General features: G+C 38.0%; 1 protein-coding gene across 1 annotated transcript in view; it reads right to left on the bottom strand.

The window, feature by feature from the left end:
- Window positions 1–23,029, bottom strand: part of ITM2B (integral membrane protein 2B) — a 28,776-nt gene extending 5,747 nt beyond the window's left edge. The window contains exons 1-2 of the mRNA XM_007960379.3: window positions 22,669–23,029; window positions 2,141–2,269 (exon numbers count right to left, since the gene is read on the bottom strand). Coding sequence (XP_007958570.1) covers window positions 2,141–2,269; window positions 22,669–22,785 — 246 coding nt within the window. The 5' untranslated portion in view covers window positions 22,786–23,029. The remainder of the gene's footprint in view (window positions 1–2,140; window positions 2,270–22,668) is intronic.
- Between the last annotated feature and the right edge of the window lie 1,157 nt (window positions 23,030–24,186).

Genomic DNA, 24,186 nt, shown 5'->3' with positions numbered 1-24,186 from the left:
AGCTGCCACCTCTATCTAAATAGCATTTTGCTTGCAAACTCTTGCTTTTAGATGACAAGTCAGACAGTTTAATTACAGAGTTAGCATATTCTTTAAGATCAGGTTTTGAAGCACTGTAAAAGAACAGCTTCAAAAGAAGAAAGGCAGCTGGTTTTCCCTTTACTTTTCGTTGTAGGTGAAAATAGAACATAAAAATAAGCAGCTATCCAGTAACAAATAAATATAAAGAAACAACAGACCTACTCTACTTGTAAGCAGTTTTTATAAAAGAATATATTCCAAAACTAGTTAAGTGTTTCTGAAAGAATATATTAAAAAGTTTTGATATGGTCTACTAATTAAATGACTTTTTTCTTATTAGCCAAAAAAGGGATAACTTTTCTGAAATTTCTATATGCATGTAAGTAGTTCTAATTTTCCCTTTATATCACAATTCAGCGGAAAATATTGGATTACAGCAAATCTTTATACTACTGTCTCACTTTTACAAAAAGAAAAAACAGTATATAAGGTCGGGTGCAGTAACTCATGCCTGTAATCCTAATACTTTGGGGGGTGGAGGCCTGAGACAGATGAACTGCTTGAGCCCAGGAGTTCAAGACCAGCCTGGGCAACATGGTGAGACTGTGTCTCCACAAAAAATAAAAAAATTAGCCGGGCATGGTATCACACACCTGTGGTCCTAGCTACTACTGGGAAGGCTGAGGCAGGAGAATTGCTTGAGCCCAAGAGGTTGAGGCTGCAGTGAGCTGTGATTGCATCACCGCACTCCAGCCTGGGTGACAGAGTGAGATCCCATCTCAAAAAAAACCAAACACACAGTACCTGTACACACACTCTACACACACAATAAAGACTAAGGGTACATAAAATGTGAATGCACCGGGCCAGGCGTGGTGGTTTACGCCTGTAATCCTAGCACTTTGGGAGGCCAAGGTGGGTGGATTACCTGAGGTCAGGAGTTCGAGACCAGCCCGGCCAACATGGTCAAACCCTGTCTTTACTAAAAGTACAAAAATTAGCCAGGTGTGGTGGCAGGCACCTGTAATCTCAGCTACTTGGGAGGCTGAGGCAGGAGAACTACTTGAACCCGGGAGGCGGAGGGTGCAGTGAGCTGAGATCATGCCATTGCACTCCAGCCTGGGCAACAAGAGCAAAACTCCGTTTAAAAAAAAAAAAGAAAAAAAAAAAACAGTTAATGCACCAAATGTTATCTTCAGAAAATGGAACTACAATGATTTTTTCTATACTATATGTATTTCTTGTAAAAAAAAAAAAAACGGTATTAAAAAAGATGACTAGTATTTTGGTAATGTCTATCAACATGTGATTATCTTGAACAACACAGAAAATGAGCATGAAATTGAGAATGTTTCAAAATTAGTTATTTAAATTATTTTAATAAGTCTAGTTGTCAACTGTTTCTCCAAATTTTGAAACAGCTGAAGTAGTCATAAAACCTTGAAAGTAATTTCCCCTTCAAAACTCCTAAAAAAATCTTCTGAATTATTGCCAAGAGAAATATATCACAAAATAGACTGTAAATTATAATTAATCAGAAGGAAAACCTTTGTCTTAACCCACTGGGATTACTATTAAACACTCAAAGTTATAAACAACTTTCATCCTATGTTATTTCAATATCACCGCTGAAATCACCCAGTTCTTTAGTGAAACCAGTGACTGGAAAAAAAGCAGAGACATGGTCTTACTGTACTCTGGGCCCAAGGGTACAGTAGGACCATAGGGGAGTCCAAGCTGACTATCAAGTTATGGCCTATTAACATGACAACATTTGTGGCTGATGTATTTATTCAACTGGCAATTCATAATACTATTCCTCTCAACCCTTAATTATAGTAGGAAAATAAAGGTTAGTAAAATCACCCAATGACCTAAATAAATCCTTTAGTCAGCAACATTTCAAGTTACTCTGCTTTTAGTGACTGTGTGTGATGGGCTCAGCAAACATATCATGGAGAGATGTTTAAACATAGCTTTAAAATAGAACTACCACTCCGGCTGAAGGTCACAGATAAAAAGTACAAGCTTACAGCAAGTTGTAAACAATTTTGTAACGCACATCAGGAGAGGGAAAAAAAAAAAAAAATCAGAGACACAAAATAATTTTCCCACTTACTTGAAGTGCAAAATATTTGTACAAGTATGCTCCTCCTAGAATAACACCTGCAAGCATAAATGCCAGTCCAAAGCACATGCACCAACACCAGGCTCTTCTTTGGCCAACTGGTACCACATCATCTGGGTCCTAAAATATGAAAAAGACAGTTAAGTATCTTTTTTTTTTACAGTTAGTATCTCCAGACAGAGTAACAGAAGGCTCAGGATCGGAAAAGCTTCATAGATTATCATTTTAATAAATGAAGACATAAAGACCAAAGGAGTTGTGCCTCTCATCAAAATCAATCCAGGAATGATTAAATGGTAGCTCCAGGGCTCGTCTTAATGGTTCTTGGACTGGAACATTGGTCTCTAGGAGAGTTGTCTACTTCTAATCTCAACACCCCACCTGCTAACCCTGACTCAAGCAACAATACACTCCATAATTTTTATTTTGCATGCACAACTTTTGTGGTATCTTCTAAAATTTAATAATTTAGAAGAGGTTATGCTACAACTTAGTCATATAATATGATGATGAGCCTTGTAAATTATAAATCCAGGGCATCTCTCTATCTGATCATTTATGAAATTATGTGTTAGGCCTGCTACAGATGGTTTATATTTCATACCAGGTATAAAACTATTCTAAACCATCCACAAGAAAAAATTACAGGAAAATAAGGAACAGAACAAACAATGACACTAAAAATATTTAAACAATTAGAATTTCAAAAAATAGGATAAAATTCTATACATACAAATACATAATCCTATTATCCCACTGCTCTACTCTAAACTATGGTCTGATAAAATTCTTCACTTTCTTTTAAAGATAGAAACAGTAGAAAAAAATGAGAAAATATTCAATGATAAAAACTTACTTATAAATTCAAGAAACAAAACCAGAACAAAATTTTATAGAATTTTCATTTTTATCCACTTAAAACAATTTAGTATTAGAACATTATTTGGGGTCATGACATTCATAATTCCTAGATACTCCTCCCTCCCTGTGCCCTTATAACCTGATCCCTCTATTCTGTCACTTTAGAATTACAGCAAATTTCTGATTTGTACCCAAGTTCACGTGCAAAGAGCTAAGAAAACAAAGATACCTAAATAAGTAGTCACTCAATAAATAGTAAAGACTGCAAAAATTCATAGTATACATGAACAGCCTCTTGAAGTACATGACTCTGTCCTTTACTTGGAAAACCCAATATGGGGTAGGCTTGAGGGAGAAAGTACACTTCACCTAAACCTATCTAATAGGATATAAAATTAGGAAGAAAAACTATGAATGATGCACAAGAACAGGATGGGTTACTGGCCAGTTTCGTAGAAGACAATTTTTCCACAGACAGATTGAGGGGGGTTGGGATATGGTTTTGGGGTGAAGCTGTTCCACCTCAGAAGATCATCAGGCATCAGATTCTCATAAGGAGCGCACAACCTAGATCCCTAACACGTACAGTTTACAATAGGGTTCACACTCCTAAGAGAATCTAATGTCCTCGCTGATCTGAGAGGAGGTGGAGCTCAGGCAGCAATGCTAACTGTGCAGCCAAGTTCCTAGCCAAGACCAGTTCCGGTACTGGTCTGTGGCCTGGTGGCTGGGGACCCCTGTATTAGAACACAGATTTGGTTGAAGCAAGAATTCAGTTAGGAATGAAACCTAACATTCATTATATGTTTTTAATTCTAAGATGAAGAACTTTAACATTATACCACTGAGAAAGGTCTAATCCCAGATGCTGAAGCAACCAACAACAATGTGATGTGATACAGTGTGTTCTTAGGTTGAGATTTCAAACATAGAATTTAACATCGAACAACAAATACTGTTTATTCTAAGAATCAGTCCATTGCTATGAGAATGTCATGGTTTCTGTAGCACATGTCAATATACTATGTGTGTAAGACAATGAGTGTATTGCAAGGAATTAAAGTATGTAATAAGTCTGAAGAATTTATCAAGCCATGTAAGATATCCCAGCTGTGAAAAGAAAGTTACAAGAATTCCATGGAGTCATAAGGTATTACGAAACTTTAATGATAAAGTATACATCTTTTGCTTAGCCCTTGTCTGACATAAGTATCTAAGGAGATAAGAAATTGTTCCTAACATAATTAATTTTAGGGTGGAGGGAGAGTGGGGGGAATGAAAATGACAGATGGAAATAGTTATTTCCAACATTTGGTATCAGCTGCTGAGACAGCCAAATGTGCGCACACACCCACCCCATTTGGCAGGCTTTCTCTTCCAACAGTACATAAATGAATAGCCAAACAGCACAGGCAGACATCTGTAAAAGAATATGCAGCCCCAACTGGCAAATTGATGACAAATTTCAAGGCATTGTAATATATCATTTTTAACTGTTCAACAATCATTTTGAGAATAAATTATAAATGTCTACTATGTGCCAAGAGCTGTGCTAGGCACTGGAAATAGATGCTCTGCCAAGAAAAGAGACCAGTTGGATCAGTCTGGAAAATAGACAAATACACAAAAAGAAATAAATATGATACGAGCTCTAATAGGAAAATGCACAGAGAGCACATAAGAGGGGATGAGTTTCAGGAAGACTTCCCAAGGGAGAAAATACTTCAGTGGAATGTTAAAGGACAAATACTCATTACCTCAGCAGAAGACAGAGTTAAAGGAAATTATATATATGGCAGAGATTTTTCAAAAATTATGGAGCTAAAATGCATGACATTTCCAAGAGCCACATGTGCTTTGGCTGGACTGCCCAATATGGTGGAAAGGGGTATGAGAAATGATGGACAAGAAACTGGAGCAAGTCACAAAAGACCTTTGTAAACCATGCTAGAGTTTGACTTCTCGTGTTCATTCAAAACTCACTTCTCAGCACTATTACAGTTTTTTAAAAATTCAATTTCTTAAGGAATTTCACTTACAAAATACTTCACTTATCCACAGGTCAATTTATTCAGCACCTCAATAATGTGAAACGTGGCTTAAGAATCAGGAAATAAACAAGAGTGTTTGATGAGCCAGATTATAGACCCCAAACCTATGCACCACCATCATGTACTTCATAGAAGAGCTGTTAAATCTTCAAAGTCTATCTAATCTTTTCTCTCTAAATTCCTAGTGATCACTTTTCTTTCATTAGAATAATTCACATAAAGATCTTCTCTCTACTAGGCTATAAGATCTTTTGAGTATCCATTCATATTCATTTTGCATTACAGGCAGCTCCAAGCCAAGCTTGGGCGTGGCATTAGTTGGCACTTATATATTTGATGAGTGAATAAAACTTAGATCAATTTTCTTTCTTTCTTTTTTTTTTTTTTTTGAGACAGTCTCTCTCACTCTGTTGCCCAGGCTGGAGTGCAGCGGCGCGATCTCGGCTCACTGCAAGCTCTGTCTCCTGGGTTCGCACCATTCTCCTGCCTCTGCCTCCCGAGTAGCTTGGACTACAGGCACCTGCCACCACGCCTGGCTAACTTTTTGTATTTTTAGTAGAGACAGGGTTTCACCGTGTCAGCCAGGATGGTCTCGATCTCCTGACCTCGTGATTCACCCACCTCGGCTTCCCAAAGTGCTGGGATTACAGGCGTGAGCCACCATGCCTGGCCAGCTTAGATATATTTTTTAAAAAGCGTTATTATTTAATTCTTTATGATTCATAAAAGTTATATCAGCAGCCAGCATGATAATGAGGGAAGGGAGAGATGCAACATAATTCATAACGTAAAACAAACTGTGGCTATTTAGCAAGAGAGGTGGCCTAGTTCAGCATTTATTAATGCCTGCTATTTGCAATATACTGTGCTAGATCCTGTGGGAAATTCAAATGTGAATAAGACATGGCTTAAACCTTGAGCAATTTATAGTCAAGAATTAACACCATGTATGATAGATAAATGATGTTCCATAATACAATCTGAGTCATGGAGAAGGAATTAAAGTATGCTCAAGATTAAAAAGTTTTTAATCTAAGAGATTTATTAAAAGTGTTTTTAGAGTGATTAAATTTTAACACTTCAAAGAGTAAGCTTTACTTAAAGAAAAAGCCACGTAAGATTTAAGAAGAAAAACCCCGTGCCTATCTCAAAATATACAGAAAATGTATTTGACAAAATTCAACTTCCATTAAAAAAAAAAATCTTTGCAAACTAGCAAAGGCTGAAATTCTTTAACATCAGTAAGGCTAACAATCAAAAGCCTACAGAAAGCCTCATTCTTAATGGTGAAACTTTATACTTCACCATACCCTTTTAATTGAGGAATACAGGAATGCCCATTAAAATTGACTGTTTCCACTGAACACTGTACTAGAGATCCTACAGCAAGTACACAAACGATAACAACATTAGGTATTAGAAAAAAGAAAACAAAACTGTTATTATTTGTAAATAATTTGTCTATGTAGAAAATCTAAGAGTCAAATTATTCAAACTAATTAGAGGGTGGCAAGATAATCAAAAATCAACTGAGTCAAACATTTGTACATGAATATTTACAGCATCATTATTTATATACTAGCCCCAAACTAGAAACAACCCAAATATCCATCAACTGATGAATGAATGAATTGTGGTATATTCATACCATGGAATAGAGAGCAACAAAAAGGAACAAAATAACACACACCATCAGGACTGAATCCCAAAAACATGCTAAGTGAAAGAAGTCTAGTACAAAAGATTACTCACTGTATGATTACATCTTTATCAAATTCTAGAAAAGGCAAAACCGTAATGACAAAAGCAGCTTACTGGCTGGGGAAGGGGAGACTGACTACAAACAGGCGTGAAGAAACTTATTAGGGTGATGGAAATGTTTCGTATCTTGACTGTTGGGGTGGATATACGACCTTACACAATTACCATAAATTCAATCAAATTGTACACATAAAATGCATGAGCTTTATTCCATGTAAATTATATTTTAATACAGAGTGCGGAGAGGAAATCAACTGAGTTCCTATCTACCAGGCAATAAAAGAATATCTAACACCAAGTGCTAGAAAAAGTGTGTAACAAAGTGAACTTGGGAACTTCCACTCGACAAAAATTTAGGTATAATTGCTTTGGAGAACAATTTGGCAGTATCTAATAAACACACACCAAGCTTGTCCAACCCGTGGCCCATAGGCTGCGTATGGCCCAGGACAGCTTTGAATGCGGCCCAACAGAAATTCATAAACTTTCTTAAATCATTACGATTTTTTTTTGTGATTTTTTTTCCAGCTCATCAACAATTGTTAGTGTTAGTGTATTTTATGTGTGGCTCAAAACAATTCTTCTTCCAGTGTGGCCCAGGAAAGCCAAAAGATTGGACACCCCTGACATACATTTATCTTATGACCTGGCGATTCCATTCCTAGGTATAAATCCTGGATAAACTTTTGAATATGTAAGGAAATATGTCCAAGAATATACACTACATTGTCGGCAACAACAAAAAAAATTGAAATAAATTATTATAGATTCATATAATACTGCTAAAAAGATTCAACTAGTGAACAGGCCCAGTGGCTCATGGCTATACTCTCAGCACTTTAGGAGGCAGAGGCAGGAGGATTGCTTGAGCCCAGGAGTTCGAGACCAGTCTGGGCAACATAGCAAGACTCTATCTCTATTAAAAAATAAAAATTAAAAACAAAACAAAACAAAACAAATGTACTAGCACTGCTGATTTTTAGATAAGCGTAAGAAACGTAATTGCTGCCCCCCCCAGAAAAGGCAGGTTGCACAATATATAACACCACATATTTAAGTGTTTGGTAAGTATGTGATATTTAAGACTTTCAAAACGTACAAAATATACTTCAGGTTCTCTGTATTTTGTGTGCTTGAAATATTTCATAATTTAAAAAAAGAAAAAGAAAAACCACTAACAAGAGCTTCTTCACTGGGGTATATAACTTTACCTGGCCTAATTTAAAACAAGTCACCGAGATATTTCCTCCCTTCTACTGCAATAAAACTGGTGCACCTTGCATGGTGCTTAAAAGGTAACAGAACTCCCACAGGTGCTGTACAATTATTATCTAATTAATCTTCCTAAACCTCAAGTTTTTTAGCCCAGTTTATAAATGAAGACACTGCAGCACACACTGGCCTATAACCACCTTGCAACAGTAGATACAGAAAGACCTGGCTTTCAGAAGCACTCTCACTCTGGCACAGTACTAATTTCTAGTTCAAATAAATCTCAGTATTAGATGACAAAATAAAATTACTTAAGAAGTTATATCTTAAACAAAATGAAGGACAAATTCTTTTCTGGTACTTCAATTAGTTAAGAATTAGGTCACCTCAATCAGTTCCCTAAGAGGCTTTAGTAAATGTGCTTCAATTATAAACTTAAATAAAAATGTATATTCTTTCATGTAATTTTAATTCTGTTTTCAAACTAACAAATCACTTCACATTCTTAGGCACCTCTATTTGAACCTTTTTTACAGGCTGACTGAAGCTTTTAAGAGACATTTTTCCAAGTGCTCAGATATAATATTTTACATTTCTATATCAAATGCAACAACAGTGCTTTAGGAACCAGGATACTAAAGAGGAAAACATCTCTTAGGGTTAAAAATTTTATTATCAAAAAATACATATACAGAAAAGAACCAATACTATTTATTCAAAAAACATATAGAGAGAAAAAATCCAACACAATATATTCAACTCAAAATATACTGAACATTCAGAAACAGATTTAGTTACTTAGAAACATGCTGGGTAACACAGGTAAACATGGGGGTGCATAGGCCAGCTGCCCACAGATGTGCTGTTTGGCTGGTATAATGCTTTCCAAAACAGAAAAACAGCTGGGACATTAAAACAATTTAGTGATTTGCACTTTTAAAAACTAGATTTCCCGGCTGGGTACAGGGGCTCATGCCTGTAATCCCAGCACATTGGGAGGCTGAGGCGGGCGGATCACAAGGTCAGGAGATCGAGACTATCCTAGCCAACATGGTGAAACCCCGTCTCTAATAAAAATACACAAATTAGCTGGGTGTGGTGGTTTGTGCCTGTAATCCCAGCTACTCAGGAGGTTGAGGCACGAGAATCGCTTGAACCCAGGAGGTGGAGGTTGCAGTGAGCTGAGATGGCGCCACGCACTCTAGCCTGGTGACAAAGTAAGACTCCATCTCAAAAAAAACAAAAAAACTAGATTTCCCATTAATGTTCTAGTATTTTCAACTCCTCTCATCTTTTTCTCCCTACTTGGAGACCAAATATACCTAGTTCTTTTCTACCATGTTGCTAGGTTTTGAACTCTGATTTTCACTTCCAGCTATGACTGGGTATACTTCCTTCTGGGATCCTATTTATATTAAATAATCAATCTAAACTACTTTTCCATATAAAGGGTTTTGAGTTCTGGGTTTTGTAGACTGGGACATATTCACTTGGTTTCTACATTAGGTTTCTTTCCTCAGTATGAAAGCATCAAAAGGACATGATGTGGTGATCCGCTAATTATTAACTGCATTGATTACCAAATATATCTGCTATATGTAAAACACAAAATCTCTGGCTGAAAAGTTAACAATCCATGAGGACATCGAACATTTGTTTGCATTTTTTCTTATTCATTTAAATCAGTATCTGAATTTTGCTTTTTAATTTGCCTTTTGAAATGAGATTGCTACTGTCTCAACTGCAGTGAGGGAGTCCACATGATAAACGTTATGTTTGACACATAAAAAAGAAGCAGTTTTCCAAGTGTCTGGCATTATACAGAAAGCTGCTCTCTATATTTGTAAGTACTATGATATATTTCACAAAGGCCTCTGACCTTTTGTCAATTATTAGATTTCATTTAGTTAAGATAAATTAGTATTTAGAGTCAAAACTGGGAATTATACCAACATGTTATGATTAATGACATTAAGGCATTATTCTGTACTGGAATTCAAATGGGAAAGGTTTGAAAAGGAGAACTTAATCTCAAACGACAAGGTCTACAAAACAGATTTCTCATTAATGTACTTTTTTGTTAAAAAATCCTGCAACATAAAAGCAGCAATACAGAAAGAAAAAACAATAAAATTTAAAGCCATTGCATAATAATGTAACTACTGTGAGAAATCTATGAAACTTGAACCAAATTATTAGCATCACATAAAACTAGCACAGTCTTAGGTTAAAAAAAAATAGGTTGGAACTGGGGGAAAAAAAAAAAAGGCAGACTATCAATGCAATGCATTTAGGGCTGGATCATAACTTAATCACTTTTGTATCAGACAAGCAGGGTAGTGCAAAGTAGAATATTAACATATATGAATAATAAGTTTAAAATCTCCTATTCTTTTTTCTATATAGTTTAAAAAATTACTATTATTTCTTTTTTTTTTTTTTTTTTTGAGATGGAGTCTCGCTCTGTCACCCAGGCTGGAGTGCAGTGGCGCCATCTCCATTCACTGCAAGCTCCGCCTCCCGGGTTCATGCCATTCTCCTGCTTCAGCCTCTCCTGTAGCTGGGACTACAGGCGCCTGCCACCACGCCCGGCTAATTTTTGTATTTTTAGTAGAGACGGGGTTTCACCGTGTTAGCCAGGATGGTCTCGATCTCCTGACCTCGTGATCCGCCCGTCTCGGCCTCACAAAGTGCTGGGATTACAGGCGTGAACCATCGCACCTGGCCATGACTATCATTTCTATACAGTGTTTATTCAATCTACCACCAAGGCTGGAGTGCAGTGGTGCCATCTCAGCTCACTGCAACCTCTGCCTCCCAGGTTCAAGCAATTTTCCTGCCTCAGCCTTCCGAGCAGCGGGGATTATAGGCACATGCCACCAGGGCCGGCTAACTTTTGTCTTTTCAGTAGAGACAGGAGCTCACCACGTTGGCCAGGCTGGTCTCGAACTCTTGACCTCAATTGATCCGCTCGCCTCGCTCGCCTCGGCCTCCCAAAGTGCTGGGATTACAGGCACGAGCCACTGTACCTGGCCTTGTATCCGTTTTATAAAGTGAAATTTTAGCAGAATTTCAAATTCATATTGGTAAGTAAAAGGCATTGGGATGGCAAAAAGAAAGCCTAGACTAGCACAAACAGGCAAATGTTCGTAAACAACAGCATTATACACAAATGTTATTTATTGTTAATAATATCCTTTACCAGAGATAAATTGGTGAAGACAGATTTTCTCTACCACTGGCTGAATGAAACTAGAGTCCACATTGTTACCAGTACCAACTAACTGTTTCCCTAAAAATTTTAAGCACAATACTAACACTCTAATTTTATATAATTCATTATAAAATTCAGTGTCAAGATTAAAGGAAAAAAAGAACAAACCTGTTCTAGATTCACTTTTATACAAATGCTGGCTTTTAATGCCTTTCAACAATATAATTATCACACATTCATATTCAAATATGGGTAATTTCATTTAAAATGCATAACTTTTGGTAAGAAAATTCCAAATATATTCATCTGAAAGTATAACATAATTTAAATGAGGACAGTTAAGAGAAAATTTCTGTCCAAGTTTGGAATTTTAAATGTTAAACAAGATGACTACTAGAAAAAATAATTATAGTTCTTGAGATCAGGAATATTTGTCTCTCTACATGTGAGAAGTGCTTTGACCCTATGAGCCCTACTGCCTAGCACTGAATGCATGTGCAGTAAAAACTCAGTGGTAATACTGAATGTTGCTCCTTATTCCACCACTCTCCTGGCTCTTGGATCCAGGGGTGTGATTTTCTTCTAAGAATAAATATAGGCATTTAAATAGGTTGTGACTAATTTGGTTTTCATAACTGGTTGGTCTTTCCTAGCTACACAATGTTTCTTGAAAGCTGGAGTACTTAGCAATTTTAAAATTCCAGTTCTAGTACCTGGCTAGCCAGTAGATGCTTCTGAATATATGATCAATACAGTTCTCAGGAACAGATCCCCTATGGAAGTATCATGAAAGTAGTTTAATCCAATACATCATTTACAGATAAATATGAGGCCCAGAGAAGTAAAATTATTTATGTAATATCACAGAGCTAATAAGGTCTGAATATTATCTTGACTCCATGTGCTGCTTAAGGAAGCTGACTTAAAACAGCTTAGGCAAATTAACTCTGATAATAAATGAAGTACAGACACCATGTCACACTTGGATAATACTCCTTTCTAACGAGAAACCACATAGCCTGATTTTTTAAATTATTTTTATTAAATATATATTTTTTAATTAATTTTTTTTTTTTTTTTTTTTTTGAGACAGGGTCTTGCTCTGTCACTCCAGCTACAGTCTAATAATGCAATCATGGCTCACTGCAGCCTCAACCTCCTGGGCTCAAGTGATCCTCCTACCTCAGCCTCCCGAGTAGCTGGGACTACAGATGTGCACCACCACGCCTGGCTAATTTTTTAATTTTTTTGTGTAGGTGGCAGTCTCACTATGTTGCCCAGGCTGGTCTTAAGCAATTCTCCTGCCTCAAAGTGCTGGAATTATAGATGTGAGCCACCATGCCCGGCCCACAGCATGAATTTCTACTGTTGTAAAAGGTTTACTTAAATTGACCCACACTAATAAGCCCTACATGTGTGAACTATTACAAAGGCAGTAATACTACTTTTAATATGTTGTCAAAATTAATAGGGCTTTTCTCTGTTGCTCATCAAATTACAAAGGATAGTAGCAAAAAGTATTAAAATCATATACATGTGAACTTAAAACAATAAAGGAAAATAACTAAAGCACACCAGCACATATGCATTTCAACATAAATGAAAAAGGCAAAATATTAATTACAAAAGTGAAACTTAATAATGCCACAAAGCAAAACTACAAAGTTGGTAATGAGTTGCCTCTAAAATTCCTCATGAAGGAGACAATCCTGGAACTTTGAAGATGACGATCAGAAGATGCCTCATCAATCTTTCTAGACCATCCTGTCTGATCTTAAATTAATGCTAATAGTAATTCAGATGGTTTCCATTATTATCCATTATTAATTATCATTAAGTCAATTTTGAATGTAAAAGGAAATATTCTAACAAATCTTTAAAAAGCTATCAAGATAGCTGAGTTGAATTTCTAATATTGATTTCCAGTTAAATGTTTGTTTACTTCCTCCTGAAAGCTCAATAAAGTGATAGTAAAGGGATAAAACAAATAAACCTTAAGCCACAAAGAATGAAAATGAATGACAGCAGACAAGTCACGTCAATAAAAATGTTGAAAGCTGAAAGCATAAAAGAAAAAAAAAAAAGGTATAAGCAGAAAATCTCCAGCCTGTAGACAACCAAAGGGGGAAAAAAAGTCATGTACAAACAAGGAATCAGAATGGCATCACATTAGAAGATAATGGAGCAATGCCATCAAAATGCTGAGAGAAAAATGAATGCTAACCTAGAATTTTACACCCAGATAAATTATCAAATATGAGGATGGAATAATGATTCCCAGACACGCAAGATTTTTTAAAAATTTATCTTTTTCTTCAGATTTATAAAACTGCAGATCTAGCATGTGATGAAGATAAAGGCAATTCTTCCAAGATGATTACGACTCTCAAGACATTTGTATGGCAACACACCTAGAGTGCAAACAGTCTGGACTAGAAAACTAATGAATGACAGGCAAGAAATCATTTAAAAAAAAAAAAAAGAAGAAGAAAGAAACTTGGTGAGTTACCTGGTGAGTCTGAAGATACAGAAAGACAACTATATTGCTGTCAGAATCTGAGATATGAAGGAGCAGTAAGTATATAGAAAATTAAGGAACCTTCTCTCCTGCCCCAAAAAGCATGATCAAATCCAAAGAAAATAAAAAGTTGTTATACAAGAAAGGAAGTAAAATAAAAGTATACAACAATATTCAAATGTAAATAATGTTTATGTCAATTATAATAAAAAGCACTAAATATTAACCTAACCAGAAATTGCTATAATAGGAGAACAGATTATGTGTGCAGTGTGTAAATACACAGGAAAAGCTAAATATTCACCTTCCATGTAGCTATTATCAATAGGTATTATCTAAAACTGCAAAAAATAAAACAAATGAAAACAAATCATGAAACAGCAGCATAAGCAAGTATTTAGAGTACACATTCTCCAAATGTGGTCCAGGAATACCTTTCAGGGGATCCACAAGGTCAAACTTTTTTCATAATAAAACTAAGACTGTGTTAGTTTAATAAACTAAATAATAAAACTGTCATTTTCACTTTCATTCTCTTGCAATGTTTACATACAATAAAAATTGTACAGTGCAATTTTCCAGAAGCTAACCATCATATTACAATAGACTGAATGAAGAAGCTGATAGGAGAATCCGGCTATCTTGTATTAAGCTATTCAGTAAAGGGCACTGACAAATGTAAAACAATGTTACTGTTAGTCTTCTTAAATCTTTTTGGTTGTTTGGAAATATATATAACCTACACAAAGCAAAAGCTCTTTGGGATCCTGAACAATTTTTAAGAGTATAAAGGGGTTCTCAGAGCAAAATGTTTAACAACCACTGATTTAGAGAAATAAGGAGTTAAGAGAGAAACATGGAGGGCCAGGTGCTGTAGTTCAGCCTGTAAGCCCAGCACTTTGCGAGGCTGAGGTAGGTGGATCGCTTGAGGTCAGGAGTTCGAGACCAGCCTAGTCAACATGGTGAAACCCCGTCTCTACTAAAAATACAAAAATTAGCTGGGAGTGGTGGCAGGCGCCTGTAATCCCAGCTATTTGGGAGGCTGAGGCAGGGGAATCACTTGAACCTGGGAGGCGGAGGTTGCAGTGAGCTGAGATCATGCCATTGCACTCGAGCCTGGGTGACAGAGCGAGACTCCGTTGCCCGCCACACCATCCCCATAGGAGCAAAACATGAGAAACATGGAGTTAAGATCGCCATGTATGGTTGGGCAAGTTGTTTCCAGTACAAGGAGCCCAGGTAAAGGGGATCAGTAGGTCTAGAATCCAGTTGATGCTCTATTCTCCAAAACATCAGAGAGGGGATCTTTTTCTAAATTGCACAAAGGCAGAAGAGGGTCTAGTGGTCACCATGGTAATAAAAGACCAGAAGAAGGTAAGGTGTGAATGTGATTGCTTTGAATTAATCTATGGGGAGAGAAATTAGAATAGTGGTTACCTCTAAGGAGAACAAATTGTAAAAGGACATGAGATAACTTTGAGTTGATGACAATGTTCCAGCTTGACTGGGAGTTAGAGTCCAGGTATATACACTTAAAATTATCTAACTATACACTCATGATCTGTGCATCTTACTGTATACAATGATGCTACAATGTTTTTAAAGTGTGTTCCTCTGACATAGGGCAGGACTATGTATTTGCATATTAAAATTCAGTATTACTTTGGTAAAACTCAAATTCTATTAACACCTATTATGCGATGAATAAATAACATTTTTAAATGAAAATGGGCACAACTACTGAATCCTAAAGGTTTTTATGTTGCAGGAATGAATCTTTACCAGAATGCCTTGTTGTGAAAAAAGTACCAACAATATTGTTATTGACATGTGAGGTAGGGACAAGCAGTAACAGTAATATAAGAAATAATATTCCAAAACAAGAATGATGAGGAGAGAAAACTGGGACTTTAATAACGGTAGCTGATCAAGAGGTCAGGAGTTCGAGACCAACCTGGCCAGCATGGTGAAACCCCGTCTCTACCAAAAATACAATTAGCCGGGCATGGTGGCGGGCACCTGTAATCCCAGCTACTTGGGAGGCTGAGGCAGAAGAATCGCTTGAACCTGGGAGGCAGAGGTTGCAGTGAGCCAAGATCGCGTCACTGTACTCCTGCCTGGGTGACAGGGCGAGACTCCTTCTCAAAAAATGAAAATAAATAAAAATAACAGTAGCTGAAATCTACTGATTTTTAACTCTGTTCCAGGCATTGTGCTATTATTGTCACAGATTATTATTTTCCCCATTTTGCTGATGAAAAAACTGAGACACAGAGAACTGAAGTAACTTACCCAAGGTATCACAGTAAATGGTAGAGACAAAATTTAAACCTTTTGAAAAATGACTGTATAGCCTGAATTCTGCTAGTGCTACTGCTTCCTGAATAGCAGCAGCCCCTCCCCACCAATTCGGTGAGGGTACTGTGCAAAAAGGAGAAATATCATTCCTTTGATATTTTTCCCAACCATTAAAAAATATAAAAATCATTCTTACCCCATGGGCTACAGAAAAACAGCAGGCAGGCAGTATTTGAAGATACAGGCTATAATTTGCAGTCCTGAGTTCCACTTTAAAGGAGGTTATAAAATAGTGGCCCGTGGCTTAAGTGTTTTTGGCTAAAATTCTTGTATGAATTAAAATAGTACTGATTTTTAGCTTGCCTTTGAAAATTGGAGGATCAAGCAACACTGGACTAATGTTTTAAAAATGAAAATCAAGAATATTCTTTTGTTTTTTGAGATGGAGTCTTGCTGTGGTCACCCAAGCTGGAGTGCAGTGGCGCAATCTCAGCTCACTGAAACCTCCACCTTGCAGGTTCACGCAATTCTCTTGTTTCAGCATCCCAAAAAGCTGGGATTACAGGTGCGTGCCACCATGCCTGGCTAAATGCTTTTGTATTTTTAGTAGAAACAGAGTTTTGCTATGTTGGCCAGGCTTATCTTGAACTCCTGACATCAGGTGATCAACTGGCCTCAGTCTCCCAAAGGGCTGGGATTACAGGCGTGAGTCACCACATCTGGCAGGAAAACCAAGAATATTCTTACTTGTTTAATATGCAAAAAGCCCAGCTTCAACAATTCATCTGCTTCAGCCCAGGAGACACAGAATTTGCCTTCTCTGCTTGACATGCCTAGCACTGCCCTAGGTAAAACTGACAGGAAATTTTATGTCCCAGTATTAAAATAAAAGCAAGGAAAAAATGAATTGGACAGAGTTATATAAAATGAAAAACTGCAAACTGATAATGCAAAGTTAAATAGACTGGCTCTCAAAAATAATTTTCCCCAGCATAAAAACGGGTCTGCTTTTGGATATTGCAGAGATTCAAGTGATTTAATTAACAACGCATCTTTTTAAATTTTTATATAAAATAATCTAAAACATTATAATCATATATAAGCAGAGAGAATATTTAAGACTTAAGCTTTATCCTTAACTCATTCTGAAAACAAACAACTTTTAAAAATAATTTGAGCCTTGGCTGCTCTGCCTATGCAGTGCCATTCTTTTACTCCTTTACTTTCTGAATAAACTTGCTCTCACTAAAAAAAGTAATAATAATTTGAGCCTTAAAGTTAAACATTCAAATAAATACAAAAATCCACCAATCTGGTTTTTTAAAGTATGAAATTCAACTATGCCAAAAACGATTTATGCAAATATTTCAAAATTTCAAAGTATAATATCCAACACCATACTTAGTATAACTTTCCCAAATAAATGTCCAGGACATTTAACTTAGAAGTGGTATTATATATAAGCTGCGCAAACTTTATTTCTCTTTTGTCGTATTTATATTAGCTCAACATCATAAAACTATTGCTGGTAACTTATCAGTACTGAAAAATAAAACATTAAGTGAAAAATCAGAATATCTCTCTACCATAAAAACAAGGGTAATTTTCTCATCTCTACAACTCAAGATTCAAACTTTTCTGTTTAAGAATAAAAAGTCTATGTTCATTCTTACCTGATTTTTCCCCAAGTACAATTATAGAAATATTGCAAAAAGTTCTTTTTTTCCTCTAATAAAAGAGCTTAAAGAATGCACAATAATTTAAAATAATCTTGTTCATTCAATTGTTGGTAACACTTATAAAATGAGGTCATATTGTAGATATCCTTAAAGCTATTAAAAATGTGTTGTAAGTACTAATTAAAAGGGATAACCACAATTAAGTGGAGATTTTTCAAAAATGATGTCTAGTGTTATGTCTGTAATTTCCAATTTTCAACTTTCAGCTGTCTACTTTGTAAAAGACCTTCACTGTGAAGCACAGCTCCAGTGTTAATATTTTGTACATCATTTAGGCAAAAATCACCTCATTCAGAAATTCAGAATTCTCAAATCCTTTAACACGTTGCAGTAACAGTCTAAAGTCCTTAGTTTCTTTTCCTTTAGTCTTTAAGCTCTAATAAAATGCCACATTTGCCAAAAGAGTAAGAGGATGATTTCACTGGTAGCCCAAAAAGATTTTTTTTTCTGGATCTTCCTTTACTGACACTGACATACAAAGCAGTTCAAGAAGCTTTAGTTAAAAGAGTAATTCAGAAAGTAGTATCTCCTTTTGGAAAAAGAATGTGGCTTTTGAATAGACACTCCAGACATTTAAGTTATGGTATGATAAAACTAAGAGAAATAAAATCTCCCCCAATGACTACTAAGTACATTTTTCTATGTACATTTATATGCAAGTCAAGATTCGGTAATGCATGATAAACACCTTGTAAGTCAAATTCTAAATTAATTTAAATAGGTCTGTACCATAAATGTATTTGAGATATTTCTGCTTAAAAAATACTTCCAGTCACATAAACCTTTTATATGTCAGAGTTGAATTCTATGAGGTCATTCGGGCTTATTACGCCAAGTATATTATACGCATTTCTGTCTAGTTGGGAAGACTACAATCCTGTGCAATATGCAACCTTGCACACTCAATATGCAACAGCAGTGTCCTATCAGCGATGTGTACACAGGAGGCCCTGCCAAGGCATTGGGGATGCACCTAGGCAATTCGTTTATTTCCCAGCACTAAACCCTCACTTCAGATATTAATACCCTCATGGAGAACCAAAATGTAAAGTAAAAGTTTCACTGGCTAATATTTGCAAACACGGAATTACATAACTAGGTAATAAGATGCACTTTGGTTAAAGAGAACCAAGCTCTCAATCCCTTGAGAGCATTATATCAACATTACAGTAAATGGCCGGCCATGCATTTTATGTCTCTTCTCCTCACTGCCCCAAAAACACACAAACAAAACCACCACCACAAACAAAAAGCTTAATTATCAAAATCTTCAGTCTTGACTGGGTGAATAGGAAAACCAGAAAGGATAAAGAACCAGGGTTTAAATAGCTATTTGTCATAGGTAACACAGAACTTATACTGGGCTAGTCAGCCTTCACTTTCTCTCATGTGCTCATCCTGCCACTATTTTCTTTCCTATTTCAGCACTTTACTTTTCTCTCTCCTTTTAAAGAACATCTACAAAGTGGGGTAGATAGAAAGCAACACTATTTGTCAGCAAAACAACCTGCAGGGATACATATGAAGCAAGCTTAACCTATTCTGCAGCCTGATACTGGAAAAGGCGTTTCATAAGCAGGCACTGCAACTAAGAGGTGCTGACAACTTCACTGTTCACTGTGAGGTAAACAGAAGTGACAATGTGCTTTATTACATAATACCTCTACCCATCTCCTTTCTCTTTGACCCACTGCTACTTGATATGAGGGAAGAATGTAACATGTAAAACACCGAAAGGAAGAAAGGGAATAGTCTGGTTAGAGTGAGGAGGTAGTTGTTATTTTTCACAACTAAAACAATTTAATTTCTGCCAAATATAATTATGTAATCCTAGTATCTTCATAGATTTTTGAAACTGGAAGAATCCTTACAGGCCATCTGGTCCTACCCTCTCATCTTAGAGACAGAAAACCTAAAAATTTAAGCCCAAGATCAAACAGTTATGTAATGACAGAACTGGGTCTTCTGATACAGTACATCAAGTATTTTGGTATTTGCAAATATACAACAATTTCCCAAGGTTCAAAGTATTGACACAAAAATAAATGAATTGTTGCCTATAGCATAAAAGGTATATAATTTCAAATTCACTTTGCTACCCAAAATACATTCCATCTTTGCTGTCTATAGCTCTAAGAGCTTTATGCCTACTAGGAGAGGAGAGGAGGAAGGTGAAAACACTTAAGGGAAAAATGCAGGAAAAGAATAAACAGCAAGCTAGTTGAGGTAAAACAATCACCAGAAATGGCTGTTAGGATTAAGAGCTACTACAAAGATAAGACTGAGAAATGGGGTAATGGAACTGTTTCCCGAGAGTCCTCACCCTGCAGAAGAAAAAAACAGCAAGACAGAAGCAATGCAAAAGTACTGGAATGCATGTTATATAAGCCAGCTGATTAGAGTGATCAGAATTCTTGTGGCATAAGGTAACAGAATCTGCATTTTAAAACCAGAACTCCAGAGGATACCAGAGCAGGCGGTCCCTAAGAGCACATTTTGGAAAACACTGGTCTGTGGGATATTGTGATCAAGGAGGGTTAAAGATAAGAAAAACTCTTGTTCAGGAGTTCTGGGCCATTAACTAGCTTGGTTTGATTCTTTCAACCAACCAGGCAAAGGAAATGCCCTCGGCAAAACACATTAAGGCTGATTGTGTTCCCAGTCCAGGCAGTCAGACAAGGTGGCTGCCACAGAGTCACCCGCAAGGAGCCAGAGAACATTATGTAATCACTGCCCAAGCTCTGAAATGAAGAGATCAGAACTTCTTTCACAAAAGTCTGTCATTAAGGTTTTCCTTTTCCCGTTAAGCGACTGACTGATTAAAGGATTCTACTTTCAATGTAGAGAAATATTTTGTCATCCCCTAAAGAAGTTTTTCAGCTTATAGCTGGAAAGAGAATTAGTCATTTTGTATCTACCAACTCATCTGTGACTGCTGCCTGGTTTACAAAGATGACTCTGGCCCTCAATCTTTAGTCCCAGCAGTATTTTTCTTTGGATATGGAGGATCTGAGAAAATAAAAAATGGAAAACAAAGCACGGAGCTACCAATGATTACTTATAGCTGCAATAACCACAAAATTTAAATATGGTGAACTTGTGAGCAATTCTGAGAATGTAGCAGAGTCATTATTTCAGAAATAACAAAAATTGTCAGAAGTCAGATTTAATGGTGCTCAGCAAATGTAATTCTGATGTTTGTCCAGAGTTTCAAATCTCCACTACAGCGGAACTGAGAAAAGCTGTCTGAAGTGACATCATCCAATGCTTGCTCACTCACTCTCTTTCTAAATGGGAGCAGTTATATTTGTTAATAGGATTTTTAAATGTATAAATATATGTGATAGCATTAAGACTACATATATTTGAGATTGTTGTGACTGGGTACTTGACTCAATCTATTTTAGATACAATAAATGTATAAACAAAGAGCTAACATAATAATTTGCTACTGGAATTTTCGTCTGTGCATTCCAAATGTTTTCTTTAAAGACCAAGATTGTTTGCAATGGCTTCAGGAAAACAATGCCAATACGGAAAACCAAAACCTTTAATCCTTTTAGGGAATCAGTTCACTGTTCCTATTTCAAGGCAAGGCAAGTCATTTAGAAATCAACCCCTGACGTGTCTGTTTTTATCAGAACATTTCGAGAAAGTAAGATTACCATTACAAACACAGATTATATTCAGAATATAAGAAATTATAATGTCTAGATTATCATTATATTGTGAATTTTTTACAGTATTATTAGTGGCCTATTTTTCAGTAATAATTTTTATTCGTCCATATTAAAACTCCCATTATTCATACGTGGCACACCAATTTTTTTAAGTTAAAACTAAATTTACCCTACTGATAATAGGTCTTGAAAAATGCTAACGACTACAAAAAAGATAAGCAACATAACTTTACAGTTAATTTCTAATTTTTGCAGCCTAAAAAGGATCTGGGTAAGAGGCTGTGGGCTTTTTTAACTTATGAGACAATTACACTCATATTTTAAGTAAATATGATCGTAACCTACTAAAAGTCAACACAATAACAGCCCTACTTCATGAATGTTCCTAGGATTAAAGGGAGATTTTGTAAAACGAAGGAGAATTTTATTAGTGACCCGGGGGCAAATTTCTTATGTTTAGTTTCACGCAGCAGGAGTCCTCACAAAGACGCTGATATAATTTAAATGCCAACTATTCGTTTTTCACTAACATCCACATAGTCATTACTGGCCTTTACCAGTAATGGCAAGAGACAGCCCAAACCTACTTCGGGCGGAGTGTCCCCTCGTCCCCTCTCCAGGTGAAGTTCACCTGCCAATACCGAAGGGCCGTGGAAAAAGGAGGTAAAGAAAACACTTTTAAAATTAAGACGCTTACACAGTTGCTGGACTTAGTCCAAGTGCTGTTCAAGCCTAGAAACGAAAGTAGGAAACAACAGAGGTTTAGGCTTGTAATGATGTCAGCCATTTTAGGTACATTATTTATACTGGGAAGGAAGTGCCAAACTCGGTTGTTGTTGTTGTGCCTGTCGCTGACGGTCCCCAGATCGAACGAGCCAAGTCCTGGCGGCACGCACGCTCCCCGGACTGCACCAAACGACCGGGACCTCGGCACAATTAGCCAATCGTTCCCTCTCCAGGCCTCCCAAGCCCCCGACCCCGCGTCAGGCACCGCTTCCAGCACACGCAGTTCCTTACAAAGGAGCTGCGGCCCCACAGGAAACGGGAACGCCGGGCTCTCTCGGGCACTTGTCCCCGCGGCGCCAGCCCAGCGCCCGCCACCTCGGGGCGCACTGCCGCTCCAGCCTGCGCAGCCCTCCCCGGCCGGGCCCAGCACCCGCTTCCCCGACCTCCCCGGGCTCGGACCTTGCAGTCCACAGCGACGGCGTCGGGGGGGATGATAAGCGCCTCCTCGCCGCTCTTGGGCTCGTCCTTCTTGGCCTCCTTCTGGGCCAGAGCGGAGTTGAACGTCACTTTCACCATGGCGCGGCCTGGGGCGCCCTTGAAGGGCGGTGGCGGGCTCGGGGCGCGGGCGGCGGGCTCCCGGCTGCTACTGCAGCCTCTACGGCCGGGCTCCGGGCGCGGCTCCGGGCGGCTGAGGAGGTTCGGGAGGCTTCGCGGCAGCAGAGGCGGCTACTGCGGTAGGGCTCTCACAGCCTCCCAGCTCCGGCGCGAGGGCGGAGACGGTTCGCGCACCCCCTCGGAGGCGGGAGGGGGCGGGGCCAGCGGCCGGAGGCGGGGCGCTGTGCGGGACCCTGCTCTCGCCCGGCAGCTGGGCGCGGGATCCCGGCGCGCCTGGGAGAGGGATGGGCATCCGTCTGGGCCGCCCAGAATTTCCAGTTCTGAATTCGCTCCCAACCAGTTTACCTCCAGGCCCAGTGCTGCAGGTTTGTAGCAAAATTGAGTGAACTTTCCTGAGTTCGCTAGGTACAAGGGACTAACCTTTGCAGCACCAGACCGCCGCTTGTCTGCCCCCTGTCCCCACTGCAAGCCTTAAAGGCCATGGAATTTTTGTGCACCCATATCTTCATTTTCTCACTTATTAGGGAACAGACTCAGTGGAGCACAAAAATATTTAAAGCTCTCTGCCCTTGATATCTGACTTTATCTTTCACGGACCTCACCCAAGGGCGTTTACCTGGCTCAGACTTGCCTGGTCTTCCTTCCTTCGCTCAGGAGGTCAGGGCCTGTTCTGCCTAGTCCCAGACCAATGTGGAGGCAGCCTCTTGGCAGATTTGTGTATCAAACATCTCACACTCGTAAAACAAAATGTTCCATTCTTGTGCATACTTGGGAAAAAACCACGTGCACACTTGGCTGATTTTTTTACTCAAGGTAAAGTACTCGATGACGAGTCCCTTTATTTTTCTGCAAAATGAAAAAATAATTAAAGATAAAGCAAAATTGTCATGTTTTGAACACCTTTCATTTACAACTAATGTGAGGGAGAATACTGGCTCCCGTCATTGCGTTCATGACTGTCAACGGACGGCCCCATTGGACAAATGGGTGATCTGGTATCTTTCTTCCACCCCATTCTGTCCTGGTTCATCCACAGTTGTGGGTATGCTCTAGAATGTTACAGCTGTGTCAGCTCTGCCCTGGACCAACCCTGAGAAAAGTGGGTTGAGTCTGAGATCTTTGGGGATTTGGCCCGGCTCAAGGAGAAAGTTGGGTATCTCCATAGAACATCAGATCATAAGTCCCTGGGAAACAGCCCAAAATCTCCAAATCCTTCTGTTCATATATTTCAGGAACATCCTGGGCTGAGATAGAAACCCAGGTCAGACTTTGAGTTTGCTTTGGGTATTCAGGAATTCCTGTCAAAATGAAATCTGCTCAACCGAGAGGAGGAGGAGTTGGGCTCCAGTTCTGGTGAGTTTT

Source organism: Chlorocebus sabaeus, chromosome 3 (assembly GCF_047675955.1).
Source record: "Chlorocebus sabaeus isolate Y175 chromosome 3, mChlSab1.0.hap1, whole genome shotgun sequence".
In the NCBI taxonomy this organism is placed as follows: Eukaryota; Metazoa; Chordata; class Mammalia; order Primates; family Cercopithecidae; genus Chlorocebus; species Chlorocebus sabaeus.
Note: the sequence above shows the minus strand (reverse complement) of the source record. Positions and strands in the feature narration are given on the sequence as shown.